Genomic DNA, 24,469 nt, shown 5'->3' on the forward strand with positions numbered 1-24,469 from the left:
ATAAGAATTCTCTTCTGCTCAGCAAGGCTGCATTTATTTGTACAGTAAAAAATACATGCCTGATTCAAGCAGGGGGTCTCAAAAATGGCCAAAAAATATTATTTTACTAACTTATTCATTTTAATTTAAATTGTGCTTTGTTGGTATAATGTCTGCTAGAATGTTCATGTCTGTAGAAATGTTCAGTGTTAAGTAAATATGTTTACTTTAAATAAAAAGGCAAAATAGATGGGGGAAAAATGCGAAAAAACGTGTTTGGTATTCGGCCTTCGGCCTAGTGTTTCATTTAGTTCGGCTTCGGCCAAGAATTTTCATTTCGGTGCATCCCTACTTTTAAGCTTTTAAGACTTTTTCAGGCCAAGATTCAAAGTTTTCTTGGCAAATTGTACTCTTATAGGTAAAAATTACAATCATGTGAATGTTGATTCATTTTAATTCAACATTCAAATTCAAATTACAATTTTGCATTCTTGAATTGGAATTTTAAAGGCAATCTCAATTAAACTGTGAAGAGTGGAATTTGGTATTATAACCGAACCACTGAACTCAAATACATACAAACCTGATCATGAATGCACCGATCTGCCTTTTACTAATGACTTACACCAATTTCCTCAGCTTTGAATGACGCATTTTGCCTTGCAAGATAATCCCAACACAGCCAAGCTGCACCTCAAATAAACGTGCGCGCTTGCCCCAAACCGCTCCAAATCCTCACCTTTGCGTTCCACATGACAGCTCGCTGCCAGACGTGCTGGCTGAGGCAGTTTTTCCCTATTCGTCTCAGCTTGGGAATCAATTCAGCAGGGAGGATTTCCTCTCATTACCCCCCAAGGGCTCTGGGAGCGCAGCCGCCCTCCGCAAAAACCTGGTCACGGCAGAACCAAGACGGTTAGCGAGGATGAACCTCGGTGGACCCGCTGATGTGTGTGAATGTGGATGAGCATTACATGTTAAAAGTACAGGGCTATATTTGTGCTCGTGTACAATAAGGATGCAAAAACCTGCCTCACTGAGGGAATTCTAGCCTGTGCGTCCCTTTCACCAGCAGATGCTGCTGTGCCACAACCAGACAGCAGCGATTCTCCAGACGCCAAGAACCCGTGTGTGTCCGTCGCCTCCTGTGTGTATCGGCGGGATGTAACGAGCAGCTGGGGAGATGTGGGCTCTCTCAGATTACGCCTCACTCTATAATTCTGTCGGATGTTGCAAACGAATCAGCAGCAGTTAATAGGAGTAACGACCTTGACGGTGAATTCCAGCGTCCTTCGCCGCGTACCTACCTAAACGGTGCCGTCCTATTAGTTTGGCCATGAACCACATGTTTCATGTAAATCTACTCAAGCGCATGTCATGAATAAACGAAAGCTCATTCAACTATACAGCGGAGGCTGCTCTACGAATGACGTATGGCTCAATATTTGTGCCAATGCAGGTATTGCTTTGCAGTTTGTCGAAACTTCTTCGAGTGTTGATGCACAATGTGAGTCGAGGCTGCTGTGTAGGAGGCGTTTGTGTTGTTTGCGAGCACAAGGACACGGCTCAAGGTGTTACTCCATCTGGACTGTTAAGAGTCATGAGAACTCCATTATTCTGTAACACACCAGTATCTCTGTAACTCTTCCCCATACACTATTAACACTTCTGTACTTTTATTCGGCAAAGATGCAATTCATTAATCAAAGGGGACAGTAGAGAAAATGAAAGAAATAAAGAAAATAAAGAAATGTTTTTTGAGCAGCAAATCAGCATATTAGGCTGATTTCTGAAGGATCATGTGACACTGAAGACTGGAGTAATGATGCTGGAAATTCAGTTTTGTATCACAAAATTAAATTACATTTTAAAATAGAAAACTTGTTTTAAAATGTAACAATACTTCACACTAATTTTACAGCATCTTTAATTAAATAAATGCAGCCTTTGTGAGCAAACAAGAAACAAAAACATAAAAAAGGCAGTTTATATTAGTACATGAAAACCTCAAAATCAACATGTCCATTTTTTTATTTAATTTTCTCAGTGGAACACAAAAGAAAAAATATTCCAGAATGTCCAGAGCTCTTTTCTATAATGTATGTCTGTTGAGCTCCAAAGAAAATTATAAAATACCTCCATAAATGTAAAAATATACATTTTATGAGGCTATAGGGGAAATGAAAAGTCATTACTCACTGGAAATCTCGCTTGCAAACCACATCAACAATGTCAAAGGTTCTAGCGTATCTCATCTTTTCTGTTCCATGGAAGAAAGAAACAACATGAGGGTGAGTAAATGATGACAGAAACTTCATTTAGATGCATTTCTCTACTATCCTGCAGGCTTTAAAGAAGCCCAGTCTATTTAACAGAATGAATAATACACCAAATACTCTCTTCTCGTCAATAGCCTCACAGCAAGAGAAAGAGCGACAGACAGTGAGAGAGAAACAAAGGCTGACACCTCATTTTCTCCCCTGGAGACAGACATGATCTCTCTTCTCTTCTCACTCGGCGTCTCAGTCACACACTTCTTTGTCTTTCGTTTATTTACTTCTCCTTGGTTATCCTGTGCTCTCTTCGACTTTTCCTTCCTTCTGCATTCCCAACTTCCTCTCCTTTCGTTCTTGTCTTTTTTTGGCTGCGGGCAGAGTGCATTTCCATACATTTCCATTCATAACGAATGGGTAATCGTCCCTCGGGCGGCCAACTTTCTACCCTCTTTCTTTATAAAGCATCTCTCTCTCTCTCTCCTCATGCAGGTTTGATTCCAGCTGTTGATAAAACAATGCTGGCGCGTCTTGGGAGCAGGTGACGCCGCCAATTACTCCGCAATTACCTGGGTAATTATGCAAACTCGGAGCTCAGAGGAGGGAAGTCTGCGCCGTCTGCGAGCTGTTCGAGGGAACGTGGAGAGCGCAACGCTCTGACTGCCTGTGTGCTGCCACCAGGCCACGGTCCTGTTAAAATGTGCTTAATTAGAGCTGAGAGAGACACTTTGTTATGTTCAAACTCACAAGTCATCAGCTAACAAACAGATGTTGAACTGGAGGAAGAGGAGGAGGCCGTTACGATCTGCAGTTAAAGTCGGTGACCGTGATCAAGCTCAGAACGGATGACAAACGACTGCGGGAATTCACCAGAGTGTTTTATTATCTTTATTTTGAATATATGACGATATATAGCTACAAAACATACCAGCTAGTTCTGAAAGATTAGCTTAACCACTGTATGGGTAAATCACAAGAGACCTATGAAGAAAAGTCAGGTTACATTTTCTAAAAATGTATATGTTCTTGACAGGTTTGGTGAGATTTAGCACTGTTGTTTTGTTTTATTGTCATTACATTAAAACAAGTTTGATGATGACGATGATGATATATAGCATTTTGATATAATTTTGATGATATACTACTATTTTTTTCCAGCAGATTCATGGTCTGGTGTCATTTCTCATGCCTAATCATTTTTGGCAGTATAAGACCCTGGAAGTGAAACAGTAGTCTGGACTATTGGACTAGTTGCCTCATTTCACTCTGGGCAGAAATTCAAAACAGGCATCTTGGACTCTATACTGGACTTACAAAAATCTGACAAAAATGACACCACACCAAATCCCTTATTCATATAATAGAAGTTATCAATCTTTTCTACTATACTGTATATAACTGTTTACACTTTTAGAATGGAGCATCAATATAAATAATTCTACAAAATAATAATAATAAATGAATAAATTATGATTTATAAGACTAATGTAGGTTCATGTGATTTCTAATATCACATATAATATTAAAATGTACATTTATTTTGAATATTAATAATATTAAACATTATAATAACAAATAATAACTATTATTATTACTATAAATATTATTAATCATGTAATATTATTAGTCATTAGACATTATTTGTAGCAGTATTATGTATATATTATATAATTCTTAATAAACAAACAAACTAATGTGATTTATAAGACTAATGCAGACTAATGTGATTTATATCACCAATAACATTAAAATCACTCTTTCATTTTAATAATAATAATAATAATAATAATTATTATTATTATTATTAGTAGTAGTAGTAGTATTTCTATATCATTTATTTTTTTATATTAAAACGTTCATATGAATAAAATATATAGGTGTATATATTGGTTTATATTTTATTTGTATAGACCATCTAAGACAAGAGCAGACACAATGATTTTCTGTTTACTGCATACAAATGCATCTAAACCATATTCTGGGTCCCTAAATGAGCATTCTGGGCTCTAAACTGAGATGACATAAAAACAGCCCACTGTCATGATGACTGGACACTGACAAATAAAAGAACAGCGGGTGATGAGTCACTGGCTGCCAGTGAATCACTTGTCCGTGCTCATCTCGGGACAATTTTCTCTTCCATATCGTGTCAGAAGACAGAGGGAGTTCGGCTGGGAAAACCTGTTTGCGGATAATCACACATCTGCTCTACCTGAAGCATCACTGTTACCATAACGACAGAGATTGATGAGAGGTCACGGGGCGGGCTGCCCGCAGTTGACCTATTGACCCCTGAATCAGAGGACTAGCAGAGCAGCACAACCCAGTGACTCATAGAGCAGGACGGGCCAACGGAGTACGAGTCGCCATTCCTTCTAACAGCACAGGTTTGTCATTAGTCCTGCAGTCAATCAGCGGAAAACATATTTAAGCGGCAAAAACAATCTCTGACAAGCAGACATTGCAGCTCAGGGGACAAGGGAGGCTCGCATGCAAATGTGAACGTGTGTTTCTCGTCATGGCTTTTTGGGTGTCATCTTCTGTTGTCTGTGGATTTGAAGGATGCAAATGAATGTGTTTATGCAGGAGGCAGAGGGTGGAGTGGGAGAGAGCGAGAATGGAAGAGCAAATAAGTTTTGGATTTGCTATAGTATGCATGTATGTGGCTCCGTTCTGGGAGTTTGAATGGCTTTCCAAGATACTATGAAGAGAATTCACTAAGAACGGACTGCACATGCTGTCTGTGTTGTTTTAGAGTCTGATTAACTAAAGCATGGAAGCCCGTTTCCGGCACTGAATAAAAAAAATAAAAAAATAAAAAAATTCTGATTCACGATTGTGAGATTATATCTCACAATTCTTACATTTTCCCAAAATTGAGGTTGAAACTCGCATTTCTGACTTTCTTCTCACAATTGTGAATGTATATCTCAGAATTTTGACTTTTTAAAGTTTTTGACCTTGTAATTTCTAAGTAAATACTATTTTCTTTTTAGTTTATATCTCACAATTGACTTTTTCGCAATTGTGAGTTTACATCTCCCAATTTTGATTTCATTTCTCAGAACTGTGAGATATAAACATGCAGTTACGGGTTATAAAGTTCAATTCTGAGGAAACAAAATTCTATTTTCTAAGAATTTGCAAGTTTATATCTCATAGGTCTGACTTTTTTTTGCAATTGTGAGTTTACATTTCACAATTTTGACTTCATTTCTCAGAATTGTGAGATATAAACTCAATCGTGCAATCGTGGGTTATAAAGTCCAATTCTGAGAGAGAAAAAAAAACAACTATTTCCTTACAAATTGCAAGTTTATATCTCATAATTCTAACTTTGTAACTCACAATTGCATGTTATAAAGATATGAACTCTCCATTATGACAAGAAAATTCTGAATTGCAAGTTTATCTCGTAATTCTGACTTTTTGTCAGAATTGCAAATTTATCTCACACTTCTTTTTAACATGCAATTACGGGTTTATGTCGCACAATTCAGAGATAAAAAGTCAGAATTGCGAGATGTAAACTCTCAATTGTGAGAATTGTGTTTTCATTTTTTATTGAGAGGTGCAAGCAAGCTTCCATACTAAAGAAATCCTACACACTGGCTCTTTAACATGTCAAAAAAGCTCCTCATGGCAGGTCTGGACACATGCCCAGTTCTAACGCTCTTCTCCATCATTTGATTGTTTGGTGAATCCGCCCCCATGTGTTTTCAATGCGTGAAGTCCACAAGTCCTCACAATAGAAGAGAATAAAAAACAAACAGTGCCATGTAAACAAAACCAGAGTAGAAAAACAGAGTGTGAGAAAATTCTGAAATAAAAGGCGGATATAAAAGCCCTTTTCTACTGCACTTCACAGCCAATGTGCAGAAATTAATTGAGTGAAAGAGATCTGCTGTTTAAAGGTGAAATAGGTTACTGGTGGAAGTGAAACAATTGTTTTCTGTTTGCCTGAGGCTGTGTATCTTCCACTCGAGTTCTCTCGCTCCGTTTCTCTCTTTTTCTTCCTCACTGCCCTCACATCATGTTTAAACACATAAAACAGATAGTTTTGGTCCTAGATGCTGATTGGACAATACATCAGTGTTAAAATACACATTATAATCATTCTGAATTCCATTGCATCCATTGTGGTGGAGGGAAATATTGATTATAAATATACATTTATATACATTCATTCAATAAAAAATGTCAATAAAATGGTCCATCTTACCTAACATTTTACCTAATATGTGACCCTGTACCACAAAACCAGTCATAAGTGTCAATTTGAAAAAAAGCTGAATAAATAAGCTTTCCATTGATGTATGGTTTGTTATGATAGGACAATATTTGGTCGATATACAACTACCGTATTGACCAGAATATAAGACGACCCTGATTATACGACAACCCCCCTTTTTCCAGATGTACCAAATCTTGTTTTTTTCTCAGTAAAACACTTCTTTTTTTTTCTTAAATTATTTTCATATTGCATATTTTTCCTATTTAAATTTTTGTTTTGAAGGTATGGTAAATACTGGTAAAATGTACCAACATTCACATTAAAAAAATACACTTTTTGATATACCATAAAAATAACAGGTAGCCCATCTGAATTATATAACATTTAGGCTATCCATCTCATAGTAGCCTACCAAAATTTTATTAACAGTAGAAGTGAAATCTTATTGTAGTCTTCAAATACTGTCTTACATTTTAAAATCACTTACAGAGGAAGTTTGTTCCCATCAGGCTAACATGACAGTCACAACAGTCATTTCACGGCACACTTGTTTTACATGTATTTGGCGCCACCTATTGTTGTGGGTGTATTATTGACATGCCAAAGTAGACCCTGAATATAAGACGACCGCGTTTTTTCACATGTATTTCCAAGAAAAAAAACATCGTCTTATATTCGGGTCAATACGGTATTTGAATATCTGAAATCTGAGGGTGCAAAAAAATCTAAATATTGAGAAAATCGCCTTTAAAGTTGTCCAAATTAAGTTCTTAGCTATGCATATTACTGATCAAAGTTAAGTTTTGATATATTTACGGTAGGAAATTTACTAAATATCTTCATGGAACATGATCTTTACTTAATATCCTAATGATTTTTGGCATGAAAGAAAAATTTATAATTTTTACCCATACAATGTATTTTTGGCTATTGCTACAAATATACCTGTGCGACTTAAGACTGGTTTTGTGGTCCAGGGTGACATATGTTATTTAACTCAACTGTGAGTCGAGTGTCCTGTGTGTCTCACATAGTAGGCGCTATTTGCATGATAGTTGCTGTCTGTAGAGTGTTCCAAATCTGTCACTTGTAAGTTAAGATGCTCCCTTAGAAGACAGCAGCCTTTTTAGGCAGCAAGGCAGCTCACTAAGTTTTGGAACAGAGCTTAAACTCACAACACAGAATACCCATGAATGCCTTATTGCTTAATACCTCTTGCTCTCTCTCCCTGTTTTCTTGTTCTGTCCTCTGGAGACTTTATTTTGCACACTTGCGTGAGCAGCGCATTTCTCCTCTGTGATTTACGCATTGAAAGGCCTCTCCGGATTGAGAACGTAATTCTGTTTTTGTGTTTCACGTCAGATGTCTGGCTGAACGAGTCAGTATGGTGTGTGTTTATGAGCATTTAGTGTGTTTACTCGGACGAGTCTTTTGAGCTTCACGGATCAACCGTACATGTTCGGGAGGGTATTAGCGGCCGCATGCAAGCGTAACCTGCCTGTCATGCCACAAAAAACACAAAGTGAAAGGCCTGAAAAGCGACTCAATTTGCTGCTCTGTAGGAAAGGCTTGTTAGACGCTCTGAATCAAAGAGTCACGTGTTTGTCTAGAAGAAAAACTCTATGGGAAACATATGAACCTAAAATAAAAAATGACGTGCTGTGAAATAGCAGTTTTTAACTAGTTTTTACATGTTTAAAGAAACATGTGAGTGGTGCTTTCCATGCAAAAGCTGGTTCTTGTGTGCTATGCAGCTGCTACAGTGTTGTGCAAACTAATTCACAAACAAATGACTCTCATGAGCCAGTTCTTTTAATGAATCAAAAACATACAGTGCGACCAGTCTAACGCAATTCACAAATGACTCTCACGAGCTGGTTCTTTTAATCTTTTTGTTTAAATCAGTCACTCATGAAATCAGTGAATCATTCAAAGTGGTTACTGAACCAAATCAGACTCACTCACCGAACTTTAATTTATCATAACAGCAGCAATGTCTATTTTATAGAAAAGTTTGTGGACTTAAGGATATAGAATATTTAACTAAAATATTTTAAAATATGAATTAAAATATTAAATTACATGAAAGAATAGTATATATATATATATATATATATATATATATATATATATATATATATATATATATATATATATATATAAATTAAAAAACTAATAAATATTTTATATATAAATATACATATATGTATGTATAGCTTTGAAGGAAAATATAAATATTATGTATAAATTAGTGCTGTCAAATGATTAATTGTGATTAATCGCATACAAAATAAGTGTTTGTTTACATATTATATGTATGTGTTCTGTGTATATTTATTATGTATATATAAATACACAGACATACAGTATATATTTTGAAAATATTTACATGTATGTCTATATTTATATACATATAATTTATATTATAAATACATTTATATACATGCTTGTGTGTGTATTTATATATACATAATAAATATACACAGCACACATACATATAATATGTAAACAAACACTTTTATTTTGGATGTGATTAATCGCGATTAATCGCTTGACAGCACTAGAAATATATGCAAATACATAAATGTTATTTAAAATTAAGTGATGTCTATTTTATAAAACAGGTAAATATTTAATTAAATAGAAATCTTCGTTTATGAAAATGTAATGTAAATATTTATCTAGCATTTTGTTTTAATTAAGTGATGTCTGTTTTATATTTAAAAAAAAACATGTTTTGTGGACCCAACAATATAAAATATTTAACTTAAATATTTGGAGTTAAATATTTAATTACATAAAAAATATAATTAATTAAAATCTATAATATAATTAAATAGAAATTAAAATATAATTAAATATAAATACTTGTGTATATAAATAAATGTATAGCTTTAAATTGTATTTTATTTAAAATGAGGTATTTTATGTTTTATTTTATTTTATGCTGTAAACTAAAATGAGAAACTAAATAAAACTCAACCCCTTTTTTAACATCTATAAAGTATAAATGATGCTCATGGTATAGAGAGGAGAAATGACTGTATCAGTAACAGTTCTTTTAGAGGATATGGCGATAATGTATATGGGCTCTCTCTCCATTTCATACATTGAGTCATAGACACACAGCATTCACAACACACTGTACACAAACTCAATAAAACACAGACATGGCACACACCACAACATCAATACTGGAAGGCCACACACACACTTTGAAGGATAAAAGAGCTTGTGGCCACGAGCCAAGAATGATCTCAATGGCTCCTTCAGCCTTTGCAGAAGAGAGGCGTATCGATTGCGTCTCAAGACATCGCCTGTATCAGTGTATGTGAGTACACACACATATTTATATATAGGTGAGTGTGTGTCTGTGTGCAGAGTTTGCATGCATGTAAACCCATCCTCCATCTGGCTCCAAAATGGATTATTCAGCAAGAATATTATATGTAGTCTGAGAAACAAAGAAAACAGACTCGAAGGAGATTCAAAAGAGAGCGGAAGAGAAAACATGTCAGAGAGATCACAAAAAGTCCATCACAGAACACTGACCCTCATTGATTGAATAAAATATTATTTCCCCACCCTCGATTATCCCGGGTGAGTCCAACGTGATTGCATCTTTTTGCTCGGGAAACCACGCTGGCTGCCGTCCGTCTTATCTGTCTTACAGCCAGAGATAGGAGCGGAAAGCACACAAGGCAACTTTATACGTCTCCCTGACCTCCTCCACAGCCCGGACCGGAGCCCTGCGTCATGGCTGGGGATTGATGCTATGCTTATTGAACATAACGCTGGACCAAATTGCCTCTCTTGCTTTTTACACTGTGAATAATGCAGGAGCCACGAAGTCCTTCGAGCACAGATAAATAATCTATGGAAGCTTCCTGTTGGGTAGAAGCAGGGAGGAATGCAGACGGCCATCAAACAGGCCTCACATAGTCGGCCCACTGACTTCAGAACAATTGTTAGTCAGTAGGGCTGCGACAAATGATTACTCTGATAATCGAATGATTATTAGAATGCTTAATTGACTAATTGTTGATTATTTCACTGATTAATCGGTAGGCTTTGATTGATTAATCAGCTTTTGCAATTCGTTAAAATATTTAGCTAAAAATGTTCTATACATAATCACATAGAGCATTTAGAGAAAATCAAGTTGAAAGCAACACTGACAATGTTTTTTTTTTCGTGTTCCACATCGCTTTATTAAAGGATTAGTTCACTTCCAGAATAAAAATTTCCTCACACCCATGTCATCCAAGATGGTCATGTCTTACTTTCTTTAGTCGAAAAGAAATGAAGGTTGTTGAGGAAAACATTCCAGGAGTTTCCTTCATATAGTGGACTTCAATGGGGATCAGCGGGTCCAAATTGCAGTTTCAAAGGGCTTTACATGATCCCAGTTGAGGAATTACGGTCTTATCTAGCAAAACAATTGGCCATTTTACAAAAAACAAAACAAATGTGAACTAATCATGTGTGGTTAGTTCTTCGTCTGTGTACTTCCGTTCAAAAAGATAGGTAGGTAGGGTGAAAAACTCCATCTCATTTTCTCCTCCAACTTCAAAATCGTCCGACATCATTGTTTTATCGCGTGTGATTACGTAATGCGTGAGGTCGAGCTAGTGCAAGATGAGCATTAGTTAAAAAGTATATATTTATTGGTTAAAAATAATATATTTTTAATTTTTTTTTAGAAAATGACCAATTTTTATGCTAGATAAGACCCTTATTCCCTGGCAAAGAAAGACATGACCATCTTGGATGACATAAGGGTGAGTAAATTATCAGGACATTTTTATTGAGGAAGTGAACTAATCCTTTAACAGTTGTTTTCTCACCATGTTTGTTGTGTGATTATTTCGTTACTGAGAGGAAATCATGCAGCATATATTTACATATTAATCTAAACATCACTCTCAGCAGCATCGGGATGTTCACTAACAATAAAGCACAGCTTGCATATATAAAACTTCTTTTTACCTCTAACCAAAGAACGGAAAAGAACTTCACAGTGAGTATATTTTCTGTTTGTAGTTTTGTAAAACTTTCCCAAACTCTACAGGTTCGGCTTCGTTTTCACTTCTCATAGACATGTCTTCTTCTATTGGATTGCATCCAGGAAAGCTGAATTTCAGTCTTGCACTACATCGCCATACTAGTCAAACCTTATTACAGGCCCTTACATTAAGTCATATGAGATCTAATGACTATTCAAATTTTTATTGTCGATAATGTTGACTAATTGTTTCAGCCCTATGTGTCAGGATAATAGTCCAGTTTTACATTCAAACTGAATAATTATTTTGCACTGTGTGGATTGAGATGAAGCAAGCACAATTAATATTTATCATTATTAGCTACAGCACTGTTGCTCAAGGCTAGGGATTTACTTTAGTGTGTATTGCGACACAGACATAAATGATATGTGAAATGCTAAACTGTGTTTTTTCTGAAAAAATCAGGCTCTTAATGTTTAAATCTGAGTCCACCTGAGTCTGTCTGAGCCCAAAATTCATTCATAATTGCAGAGTCAGAGTCCAAGTATCTCAACACTATTAACAGCTAAAGTGCTGAGTAAGACACGAAGTCTAATCTCTTGAGAACTATTGACATCTAACTGAAACCAAGAGCTACATCTCGTCTTACACGAAAGATTTTGTCTTAAAAAAGAAACACGGCAGTGTTTGTGAATTCATTATATCTGTGCAATCACAGAAACCCGTTTCACAATTAAACAATTTAGGTTTAAGTAGCACAGAAACATTCCTCCAAATTAGTGTCTGCTTGTAGCCCAATCAAACAAAAGTTTGTACAGAATTTAATGTGTTTATGGCAGCGCTACTTTAACACCAAGATGTGAAGCAGCACATTAGCCTGAGCTGATACCGACTGGGATAATTTGGGGAAAATGGTTCCTCTTTTCAAGAAACGTTGGCTCCCTGAGCTGGGTGAGATTAGCTTTGACAAATGTACAATATGCTGTTTCATGTCCACAAAAAGCATATGAAAGTCAGCGAGACAGAGTTAGCGAGCGATGGAACTCGATGACAAACACAAGTTGACAGCTTCCAGCACCATTGGCAGCCATCTTTTCTTTTCCCGCTCCGGGAACTCCCAGAAGCTCTAGCAATAATCCATACGCTTTTATTTTTCTGCTCTGTACCTCACAAGCTCTCTCACTGTTCTCCTCAGAGGCTCCCCCACGATCGTCTTACTCATTCACAAAGTTTCTTTTTGGATTTCTGCCTCTATTTCTTCTCCAGCCTCCACACCAGGGACTTGGGGTTCGATACACCTTCCTGCTGTGAGTTCCAAATTCATTTGAGCGGATGGTGAGGACGTGGAGGAGGGGTGTGGAGAGAATCAGTGAGAGGAGAGATCAGTACTATCACAAACACACCTGCTGAGTCACTCCACTCAAACCTGGACAACAGCTTCTGCTAGATTGCGGCTGGTCTAGCTCTGGCCTCCGAGTCATGCTGGAAAGTCTGAATTGACATCGTGAGCACAGTCAGATGCTTTCTGATTACTTTAAAGCAATTTTTCAAGCAATTAAAGAATCAAGGCAAAGCACATTAAATTGTAACTGTAAATATTGGCCAAACAGTTTTGTTTCTATGTATTTTGTGCACCGTAGATAAATACAAGCAATTATCAAAAGCACTTTAGCAACCACCCAGAACACTACATCTGCATAGCAACACCCTGACAACCAACCACTCAGAACATTGTAACAACTGTAAAGCAACAACCAAGAACATCTTAGAAACTGCATAGCAACACCCTGGCAACCACTCAGAACACCATATCAACTGCATAGCAACAACCAAGAACATCTTGCAAACTGCATAGCAACACCCTGGCAACCACACAGAACACTATAACAACTGCATAGCAACAACCAAGAACATCTTAAAAACTGCATAGCAACACCGCAACCAACCACTCAGAACACCTTAAAAACAACATAGCAACCACCAAAAACATCTTACAAACTGCATAGCAACACCCTGGCAACCAGTTAGAACACTATAACAACTGCATAGCAACTACCAACAACATCTAAGAAACTACATAGCAACACCCTGGCAACCAAATGCTTGGAACACCTTAAAAACCACATAGCAACTACCAAAACATCTTAGAAACTGCACAGCAACACCCTGGCAACCAAATGCTTGGAACACCTTAAAAACCACATAGCAACTACCAAAACATCTTAGAAACTGCACAGCAACACCCTGGAAACCACTCAGTACACTATAACAACTGCATAGCAACACTCTGGCAACCAACCACTCAGAACCATAGATATGTATAGGCAGATACCCTATTTAGTGGCTGTTAGCTAGCACAACATTTAAAAGATACTATCGTTTAAAAACCTATACTATAATACACATTAAAAACCCAAACCAACACATTTTTACCTGTGAAAGTTTATCCATTTTTTCCCCCAGGAATTTAAATGTCAGCAGTTTTTGAAACCAGAGGCTGCACATTGTTGTGGCATCCTGAAACTCATTTATTTTTATTGTGAGTGACGACACTCACAATAAAACTGCAGATGCATCGACATCTCTGCATGGATGGATCGAATGTGACATCTACCTATACATATCTATCTTCAGAACACCTTATTAGCTACATAACAACCATTCTGAACATGTTTGCAACTGCACAGCAACACAGTTAGACTCTCTAATTTACATTAAATCAATTTTTGACTAAATTAAAGAATCATGGAGAAGTCTTAACAGTGACCAAACAGTTTGACTTCAATGCATTTTGTTTTCTGAAGATGAATAATAGTGATAGGACTTGCTGGGAAATACTACTTATTTAGCTGGTTTATGAGGCGCCAGACTAAACCACATTTCCAATCATTCTTTATGGCCGCATAAAAATGATAAAATACAGATAAAGCATCAATTACACACCTAATGTACATCCTTTACCATTTACTGTATTTTGTTTCATTAGAGCTAAAAAGCTTCCTGTTTTTGTTGGAAAGTGAAAAAAAGAAGTGAGTCCAACCAAAATCACTTGAAGCCACATCACAGCATAATTATGACTTCTGAACTTGTAACCAGGAACTTCCCAGGGGGATGCGAGTCTGGGAAGTTTTAGTGCATGAATGCGTTTAGCAGATTTTGGCTTTAGGAAATGCTGGCAAAACACTGTGCATGTGGACGAAATGTGTTTAAATCACGGGTTTGCCTGTGAATACAGCTTGTTTAGATGCAATATATTGTATAGCAAAGTATTACAGTTGCATTATAAACCACAATTTTGACAAAATATTTCATATTAGATCTGTTCTCTCTCTCCCCCTACTGGCATGGAGGTCAAAAAAGACATACAGTAAGATGTGCCAGTTCCACTGGCTGTTTCTTGGTCAGTCTCCCTCCCTTAATCAAGCAGCATTAGCCTGTATGTTTCTCCACTTTTCTCTAGGCATTAGCAGCCATTCTAATAGCCTTGATTTATTCCTGTTGGTTTAATCTGCGAGTCTCCAGGCGAACGGAACAACTCACACGACGGATGCACATCTGTTACGTCTTCGGGTGGGGGTTTATGTGTGTGTCTACGCTCAACAAATGTGTGTGTACGTTCAATCATAATGCACACAACAGAGGCTTTATTTGCTAGATGACTTGGGCCGGTGGAATTAGTTTCCACGACAGTGCACACGCTACGTCACACGTGTCTCACGAAGCCTGTCAAAACAAGACAAACTAAACTAAACTAAATAATAGGCTTAAATATCACAACTGATGAAAAAACAAAAGCAAATGGCACAGAGCAAATCGGATTAAACAGAGCTATGGGTACAACAGTTTGCCTTACTGCAGAAAAATTCCATGAGACTGTGAAACTAAAACATTCCTTTCCTCTACAAATAACCAAGTAAGTTCCTCACTGTTCCTAATGGGTGAACCCCCCCACACACACCCGCCAAAATAAATAAATAAAGTAAAATAAAAAAATTAAATAAAAATGAATATTATGATTTTTTGTACTGATATTATTTTCATGATAATGTTTTTCTATGTATTTCATATTCTTAATGTGGAAAGTTTTCATTAGATTTCAAATATTGTTACTGTAATATTGTAAAACAATGTCTTTAAATAAAATCAGCATAAATCAGCATAAATTAATGGCAGAACAACATATAGTTGTAATATATAATTTAACAATTTTGTATAATTTAAATACACACACACACAAACACACACACACACAATATCACATTTACATACACATTAAATACAATAATAATAATAATAATAATAATTAATTAAAAAATAAATAAATAAATAAATAGACCTATGCCTATTTTTTTTTTTGTTATACAATTTCTTATTTTCTTTCTTTTGAATTTGGGAAAAAATATGACCCGGCCATGTTCTTGACAGGTTTAGTGAGATCTGGTGACACACACACACATTCAAGATCACATCCCCACTGGCTTCAGTCACAGCTCTATCATCTTAGTTTCCTTTAATAGTGAAACTACCTAACTACTGCAATTATCCTCTCTGTCGCTGTGACTACCGCTCCCATGGCTACTGCCACCATCGCTAGGTAACCAGGGTCTCCAATGGATGCTAGTAAATGGCTTAGTTCTTTATCAGAGCAAACAGAGTGAGTGTGGGGATCTAGAGAGCACTTTAATGTGTTTGGTGTCCAGAGGGCAGGAATGGCTTATGATGGAGAGCTCAGGGGCAGGTTTGGGGTTGATTTCTGTCCCCTTATAAGCACTCTGGTGAACTGGTTCCCGACACTGCCATTCAAGTTCCTACAGTATATATTGTGAGTTTGCAGTCTGAATCAAATATGAGAAGATAAAAAGACATAATACAAAGACAACTAACGAAAGAAAGACTGAATGAATGAATCTATTTGACTGATTCATTAAAAGGAAAGCTCATACAGGGCTAGTAATTTGTTTGCATAAACCAATTGAAATTACAGATTTTTCCGTGTTAAAATGCTATAATCAGGTCCCCGGTGCATCTACCAACCCATAAAATGTGAAAAAGAACAACAAAATGATTTTTTTGGACAGTTTAAGCGCAAAAAGACATGAAAGAGAACTTAGTTTAGTACTCTCATGCCGTGCGACAGCCGCTTTCTGTGCGCGTGCTTCGGATGTGTGCGCTCAGAAAACCGTATATCAGAAATGTAAACTAATATGGTTTAAAACGCATGATTTCAGCACGATAGTCATGATAATTAAAATCTTTTAGCAGAGTATCTGAGGTATGAGCTGTAAAGGCACAGGCAGCCCTATTCTGGAAAAGGGGGTTGGGAGCAGCAGCTCATTTGCAGAGACATGCACAAGAAAAAAAGAAAGAAAAAAAAAAAAACATGCAGAAACATGCAGTGTTTCTGCTTCCACTCAAAATAGGCATTTTCAAAATGATATAATAAATTATCTGTTGGGTATTTTGAGCTAAAACTGCACAGACACATTCTGGGGACACCTGAGACTTATATTACATCTTGTAAAAAGGGGCATAATAGGTCTCCTTTTAACCAGTAAATCTTTAGATGATAAGAGTCATTTGTTTGTTGCTCATCTGCATGTAGTCTTAAAGCAGCTGTAATAAAAACATGCTGTTAAATTTAAGGGTCAGAAAGAGGTTGTAAAAATGCCTTTTTTCCCCCCCAATAAAAGCTCGACTAACACAAGGAGGAAAATAAGCTAAAAATTGAATAATATTTTCCATTTAGAAACTGCAGAGATGCCCTGCAGAGCTTTTTCATTTGAACTCTATCTCTCTCGCTCAAGCCTTTGGGTATTTGTGTCATTGTGCCAAAATCCCCTCAGTGGATGAGTGTGTTTCCGCTTGTTTCATAGAGCCAAAATAAAACACATTTGAATCTGATTTAAGTCCTAATGTACGCTAATGTATCCTACTTCGCTTGATTGCATTGAGAAATAATAAATGTGCTTATTAGTTGAACACACACAGACAAAGTACCTGAAATATCTGCCAATGCCAATATAAAATGAAATGCAGATTTCCAAAGGGCCAAATCTCTGGGAATAGCTCTGATTTTACATCCTAATATGCAATTACGTGACCAGCAAACCGGAAAACAAACCAAGAGACTCGCCACCGTTGCCCTTTTAGCCCAGCGCAGGTGAAACGATCATCAGTCAGAATGTCGTTGTTCATTCAGACCTACCGTCCCTCCAGACAGAAACATCTTGTATGATTATTGATTCAACATCAGCTGTCCACCCATTTTCTACCCTGTTTTCAACGTGTCAAACAAATTTGGAGGAATGATCCGCATTGAAAAATGCCCCTAGGGATGTTCTATAGTGGAGTCTGCCATCGGCACCACACATAATGCTTTTCACAGATGGACAAATACACATTTCATGCCTGTCATATTTGCTTAGCTTGTGTTGTACTAAATGGTAGAATTGTGTTATACAAGCATTACATCTGCTGGAAGTTCCATTCACTTAAAATATCATTCTGTCATCATTTACTTATTTCCATAAATGTTTGAGCTGACATGAGGGTATTTTCACGCTATTCTTTTCAAAACAACAAAAACACACACTGAGACAATTAGGCTCCAAAATGGACAAAAAAAGTACCATTAAAGCACTCCATCCAACTTTTTTTGACCTGCTCATTAGAGCAATTTGTTTGAACAAACATTCAAATAGAGGACTCATAGAAGTTGCTTCCTTGAAGCTTTTGACTCTTTTGAATCTCAGTGCCTCTTGTTGACTGACTCATTAAAAGAACCAGCCCATAAGATTCATTTGTTTGTACAAACAGGTGAACAATTGACTCCTACGAGCTGGTTCTGTTAATGAATCAGTGAATCATTTTGACGGCTTCATTAAAAAGAACCAGCTCGTTTTTTATTTGTATTTTAGAAGCATTATATCTGCGTGGGAATTATATTTTAAAAGTACTGCTCATTTAAAATGATCATTCTGTCGTGTTTACTCACCATCACATCATTCCAAACATTTAGAAAGGTGTCACTCTATGCAATAACTATGCAAAAACTAAAGTATATAGTGACCAAGAGCATTAAAGCTCCAAGAATGAACCGTGAAAGTAGTTGATACAACTGGTTTCGAACGATTCATTAAAAGAACTAATAAGAGCCATTTGTTTGTACTTCTATTTGTTTGCATTCAAACAAGGGACTCATATGAGCTGGAACCTTCAGTGAATGACTGAACCATTTTGACTAATTTATTAAAAGGAAATGACTCTTGTGAGCTGGTTCAATTAATACTGCTCTTTTCAATACAACAAAAGTATATACTGACCAGGGGCATTCAAACTCCAAAATAGACAAAATAAGTGCCATAAAAGAACTCCATACTTTTTTTTTTTTTTTACTCATAAGAGTAATTTGTTTGTACAAGCATTTAAATTCTTAAACTCTTGTCCAATTCATTAAAAGAGATCTGCCTGAAATGCCATTTTAAAGGAATTGCTGACTTAAAATGATAATTTTGTCATATTTACTCATACTTAACAATAAATTATCTCTCTTCAATACTACAAAGGGCATTTCAACTCCAAAAAAGTACCATAAAAGTAGTCCATACAACTTGTTTGCTGTATAGAAACTCTTTTAATATCATCTGCACATATTCAAACGTGGCTTGACACGTTAAAACAAATATCACTGAATATCATATATCAATTGAGACAATTTTAAAAGACTCAGAATATAACAAACGTTTGACATGAACAAGATTTATGATCCTTTTACGCAACTTTTTTTTTTTTTTTGGCATTTTTGACTTTGACAGCCCCAGTTGCTATTAAAGTTAGCAGTATAGAAAAGAACAGGTTGGACATTATGCTTTGTGTTTCATATAAGAAATAATAGTCACAAGGGTTTGGAATGACATAATTGCTAATAAACAGTGATAGAACTGTAATCTTTGCATAATCTTTCCCTGTAAAGGCTCCACATGTCAGCAATGTATTACGCTAAATATCATCTCCGTCTCTAACTGGCCTCATAAAGCTCAGTTAGATCAAGGCACACGGCTCAGGTGAACAACTCGGGTAGGTAGAGCGTCAGAGGAGACCGGCGAGGCCCGCACTCATCCATGCGTTCGTTCTATCACGCCGCTAAATCGGCAATGTGCTGACATTTCTCTTCATTAGAGGCAGTGAGCAGGAACGCAGGGACCGGAGACATGCTTCATTACGGTTCTTCATTTAAAGGGGCCACGCCTGAGCTGACACATTAGAGTCATCCGCACAGGGACGCGTGGCGCCGCGGCCGGTGGGGGGGGGTTCATATCTTAGAAAGGTCATGTGCAATGGACATACACACACAAACACATCCTCGCTTACACAAGTTAACGTGATGAAAGCACCATCAAAGGATTTGTGAAAAAAATAGACACCAGTTTTCTCCTCAATGGCGTGTCCAGGAACAATCACTGTACTGATGACACTAAAGCCAGACGCACACAAAAACCTCATGGTTTGACAGTCTGTGCTTCCATGAGGTTTTCGGGAGAGTTCGCGATTGTATCGTGTTACTAATAGCGAACAGCCTCTCACCTCGACTCCCTGCACTTTGAGCTTCATGTGATCCTCCCGCGTGGTTTTCCCATCTTTCCTCTTCTTCCAGCAGTAGCCATCCTTTCTGTACTTCACCTTTTTCCTGTTGTAGAGGATCATAGACCCATTCTGTGGCCTGAGACAAAGAGAAAGGGAGAGTTTAAATGGATTTGTCTTAGCACACACACAAAAAACACATACTTTAATAATAGCAATTGCATATTTTTTTAAGACAAATAAGGTGAAGTAGACCGACTGTACACAGTACACAGTATTTACTAAAACACAGAATATTAAAATAAATATTAAAAATAGAAATGGGAATGAAATTGAAACAAATAAACATTATATACATAAATCCAAAGATAATATAAAATTACATATTATTTTAACCCTTTATTCTGTATATATATATATATATATATATATATATATATATATACATACATACATACACACACATATACATATGCAGTTATATACATATATACATACATCATACACACACACATATACATATATATATATATATATATATATACAAAACAAACACAAATTAAAAATATATATATAAATATATATATTACACAAATTAAAATTAAAAATAAAATAAATTACAAATAACAGCCGCTTTCTCTTAAGTTAGTGGCACAGAATATTTTACAGCATAAGAGCATTCAGAGTAAACCAACCTCCTTCAATTTATAGACTCATGAGTGCAGAAAGAATTTCCCACAAAATAATTCATAATTCCAGTAATAATAAAACACTTTAACACACCAATGACTCTTGCCTCTATCGCTCAGAGCTGATGTGAGGAATGTACAGCTCATTATTATCATAACCGTACCGTAGACGGAGTAAAACACGTTAGCTTGACGGAGTGCCTTCCAGACCGCAGCGGTAGCAGAATTAATATCACATTGAGACCCTTTATGTGGCCCGTCCGTTCCCATTTATACTGGAGGTTTATTGCCGGCTCTGCGTTTGTAGAGAATTCTTCTCTGCCCACTTCTTGGTTTGACACACAAACAATCGGTCTTGGGACTGTATTTAATGGGAATTGGTTCGATGACTGTTTATAGGTTCTGTCATGTGCATTGGCTGGTTGTGCTCATTTTTCACCGGTGACGACCGATGCCATGGGAATGTTTCTCGGGTGCCGTTTGCCAAAACAAATGTGGAAGGCAGAAGTGCCCTGCCAGTACATGCCATGCCGTGTAGCCTCAGAAACCTTCAGAAAAAAATCTGTGGGAGAGATGCGTGTGATCTTTGCTTTGTAGTTAGTTTGGGACTTTTTGACACTTTTTATTCATAAAATCAGAACAGGGACAGGAAATCAGAATAAGTCAAAATTCAAACTGCACTTCGTGTACAAGGACCAAGACTCAACATATATAGATATGGATTTGCATATATGGACAGAATAATAATAATGGGGAAACTATATATATATATATATATATATATATATATATATATATATATATATTTATTTAGATTTTTATTTTGTTGTGAAATATGATGTGAGAATGTTTCCAACAGATTCCCTCACGCAGTGAGTGATGATAATTTCTCTTAGCAGTGGAAACTCAAAGAAATATCTTTCCACATTAAGACACAGGTGAGCATTTTGTATCGAACACTTTTCAGAATGCTTAATATTTTAACAGGACTATTTATCGTGAGTGTGTTCAAGCCATTTGCTCGGCTCCTTTTCCTCGGGACCTTTGGGTAAGCCATTTTCTTTTTTAATTGAAGGCAGTTTGTTCTAGAAAAAAATGAAGCACTTTAGCAGGGGAATGTGAGGTGGGCCCGGAGCACATTTCCGAAAAGCAGCCGGAACAAGAGCTCTCTTCTGCGTCTTCTTTCTCTCTCCTTCTCTGTGTACTTAGGCGATCCAATTAATCTTATCAGAATTATACATATTTATACATGGAGAGCAGGGCAAAGGGAAAGCTAACCGTTCTGTTATCACACTCGGATGACAGGACGCCTCTTCTGTTTCAGCGACTTAATGTGCCAGACAGAAATGGAAAATCTGGGCAGGGAAGAAATGTTCTTAAAGGGATGTGGTTGGGAATACTGTCTTATTCAAAGGGCGGCATATGTTTGATTAAACACAGGCAGTCGATATAACTGTGTAGGACCTTCAGCAGAGCTTTAGATATCTGTATAATGAATAATAAATGGGATTGTAATGCTTTGGAATGCATTCATAATACATCAAATCTGTAGTAGTTGCACTTGAGTGCTGACGTGTTTTAGAAGGATATTATAATGCAATCACAGAATAACTTTGTGGGCCACCCTAATTCACAGCAGGTGTATTTTTTAAAGGCACCAATTATAATACAATATCAAAGGGCGAAATTGCACAGCTGCACATACAGACACGGCGTTCTGGCAACATGTTAGATTTACCTCTAGCAACCTGGGAAATGTTCAGGAAAGTTAGAAAGTGTCTTCTTACCACAGGTTTCTAAATTATTCATTTTATTCTGCTCATTTTACACTAAATAAAGCGCCTGTGCTGTGGTGGTGAGAGAGCTTTCTGTTGAAGCTCGTTTACACCTGAAAGACACTGTGGAAATAGCGGCGTAATAACAATTGTAAACGCAAAAAGCAAGACACGAGGCTTCAGTTTTGAATAAGCTAAATTTGGGATGTTCCAACACTTGCGCAAGTGATCTCCTGCGAAAACAGATGATAAACGGATGCAAATGTGCAGGTATCAGTGCCATGGTGCCGCAGTTAGCAAATGATGCTGACAACGCAAACAAATACTGACTACTAAATACTCAATAATACACACTATATACTGTACACTACTGTACAGAAGAAAAAACTTATTATGCAACGATAAATGTTTTCAACTACCCTATTGACAAGTAACTCAATTTTGTTACCGTTCAGCTGCATCTCGGATACAAATATGCATATTTTGCATTTTCAATCCAATTTTGAATAAAAATGTCTTAAGTCTTGGCAACCCAATTAAAAAATAGTCAAAAAGCTTGATTTTTTGACTAAAAAGTACTAGAAAGGGCCATTTCAAGTGCAATCATACTACATACTATACATAAATAGTACAAGTACTTTAGTTCTAGTCCAAATAGTACTATTTTTGATAATTGGTCTTTTAACCTATGTTTCATCATGTTTAGAATAAAATAACATCATATGAACATTACTAAATGCTGCTTAAATACTAAATGCTGAATAATGTGCAGTATGGTATATTAAGGAATAGTATGTAAAATACTCAATATACATAAATAAACATTTAAAACAGTACGATGGCACAATACTAACAAGTAAAATTCAATTGAATTGCCATTTAAATATCATCTTCGATATAAATATGGGTATTTTGCATTTTTAATCCAATTTTGTGTAAAATAGTTTTTTTTTTTAAATAGAATACAAAGATGTGAACGCGAACAAATACTGCTTAACAAATAATGAATACTGTGTAGTATATACTGTATACTGCCTAATGTTTAGAAATAGTATATCATTATGTAAACTAAACATATAAAACAGTAATATAGAACAATATTAACAAGCACTTCCATTTAATTGCCATTCAGCAGTGATCTTGAATGTATTTTGAGCACTTTGTATTTTTATCCAGTTTTGTGTAAAAATGTCTTAGGTCTTGGAAACCCAATTAAATAAGTCAAAATACTTTATTTTTAAAATGCCGCACTATAAATTAAGGGCCATGTCAAGTGCAATGCGCATTGCACTGTGGGGAACATTTTGAACAATTATGAAATATGCCCACATTTTGGCCAAACTAGAAGGTCCAAAGATGATTATTATTATTTTTTATTTATTTATTGGCCCTTTAACCTACCTTAAGTCATCAACAAATACGGTTTACTAAATATTATATAATATGTAGTGTATCCTGTATACTGCCTATTTTTTTAAATTTTTTTTTTAGAAAGAGCATGTGGAAAAAAAAAAATAAATAAATAAATAATATAATTAATTACACTACTGAAACATAACTGAAAAGTAACTAAATTTACAAGTAAAGTAAATTAACAAGTAGCATCCGGTTCTGTTATTAAAAATTTACATGGTTACTTTAACATGGTATTTTAAATCAAATTTAAAAACAATAAATAAAATAAATAAATAAAAATTAAAATTACAAAATTGAAACGTACCGAAAATGTACCTTAGTGTTACCATAAATAATAATATTTTTGTTTTATTTATGGATCTTATAATTAATGTGGTGCATGCTTAGAATGATATACCAAATATAAGTCAAAAATAACTTAAAAGATCCATACCTACTATAACGAAGTGCAACTATTGCACATACAAAAAAAGACACTCCAGTTGCGTCTTATCCGAGCATCACAACGTTTGACTCGACC

At 36.1% G+C, this 24,469-nt stretch overlaps 1 protein-coding gene across 17 annotated transcripts in view; it reads right to left on the reverse strand.

Annotated features, from left to right (window-relative positions):
- Positions 1-24,469, reverse strand: part of camta1b (calmodulin binding transcription activator 1b) — a 332,021-nt gene that overhangs the window by 95,450 nt on the left and 212,102 nt on the right. For all 17 annotated transcript variants that reach the window (XM_058792231.1, XM_058792239.1, XM_058792227.1 and 14 more), the window contains one exon: positions 20,073-20,208. In XM_058792231.1, coding sequence (XP_058648214.1) covers positions 20,073-20,208 — 136 coding nt within the window. The remainder of the gene's footprint in view (positions 1-20,072; positions 20,209-24,469) is intronic.

This window comes from Onychostoma macrolepis, chromosome 11, assembly GCF_012432095.1.
Source record: "Onychostoma macrolepis isolate SWU-2019 chromosome 11, ASM1243209v1, whole genome shotgun sequence".
NCBI lineage: Eukaryota > Metazoa > Chordata > Actinopteri > Cypriniformes > Cyprinidae > Onychostoma > Onychostoma macrolepis.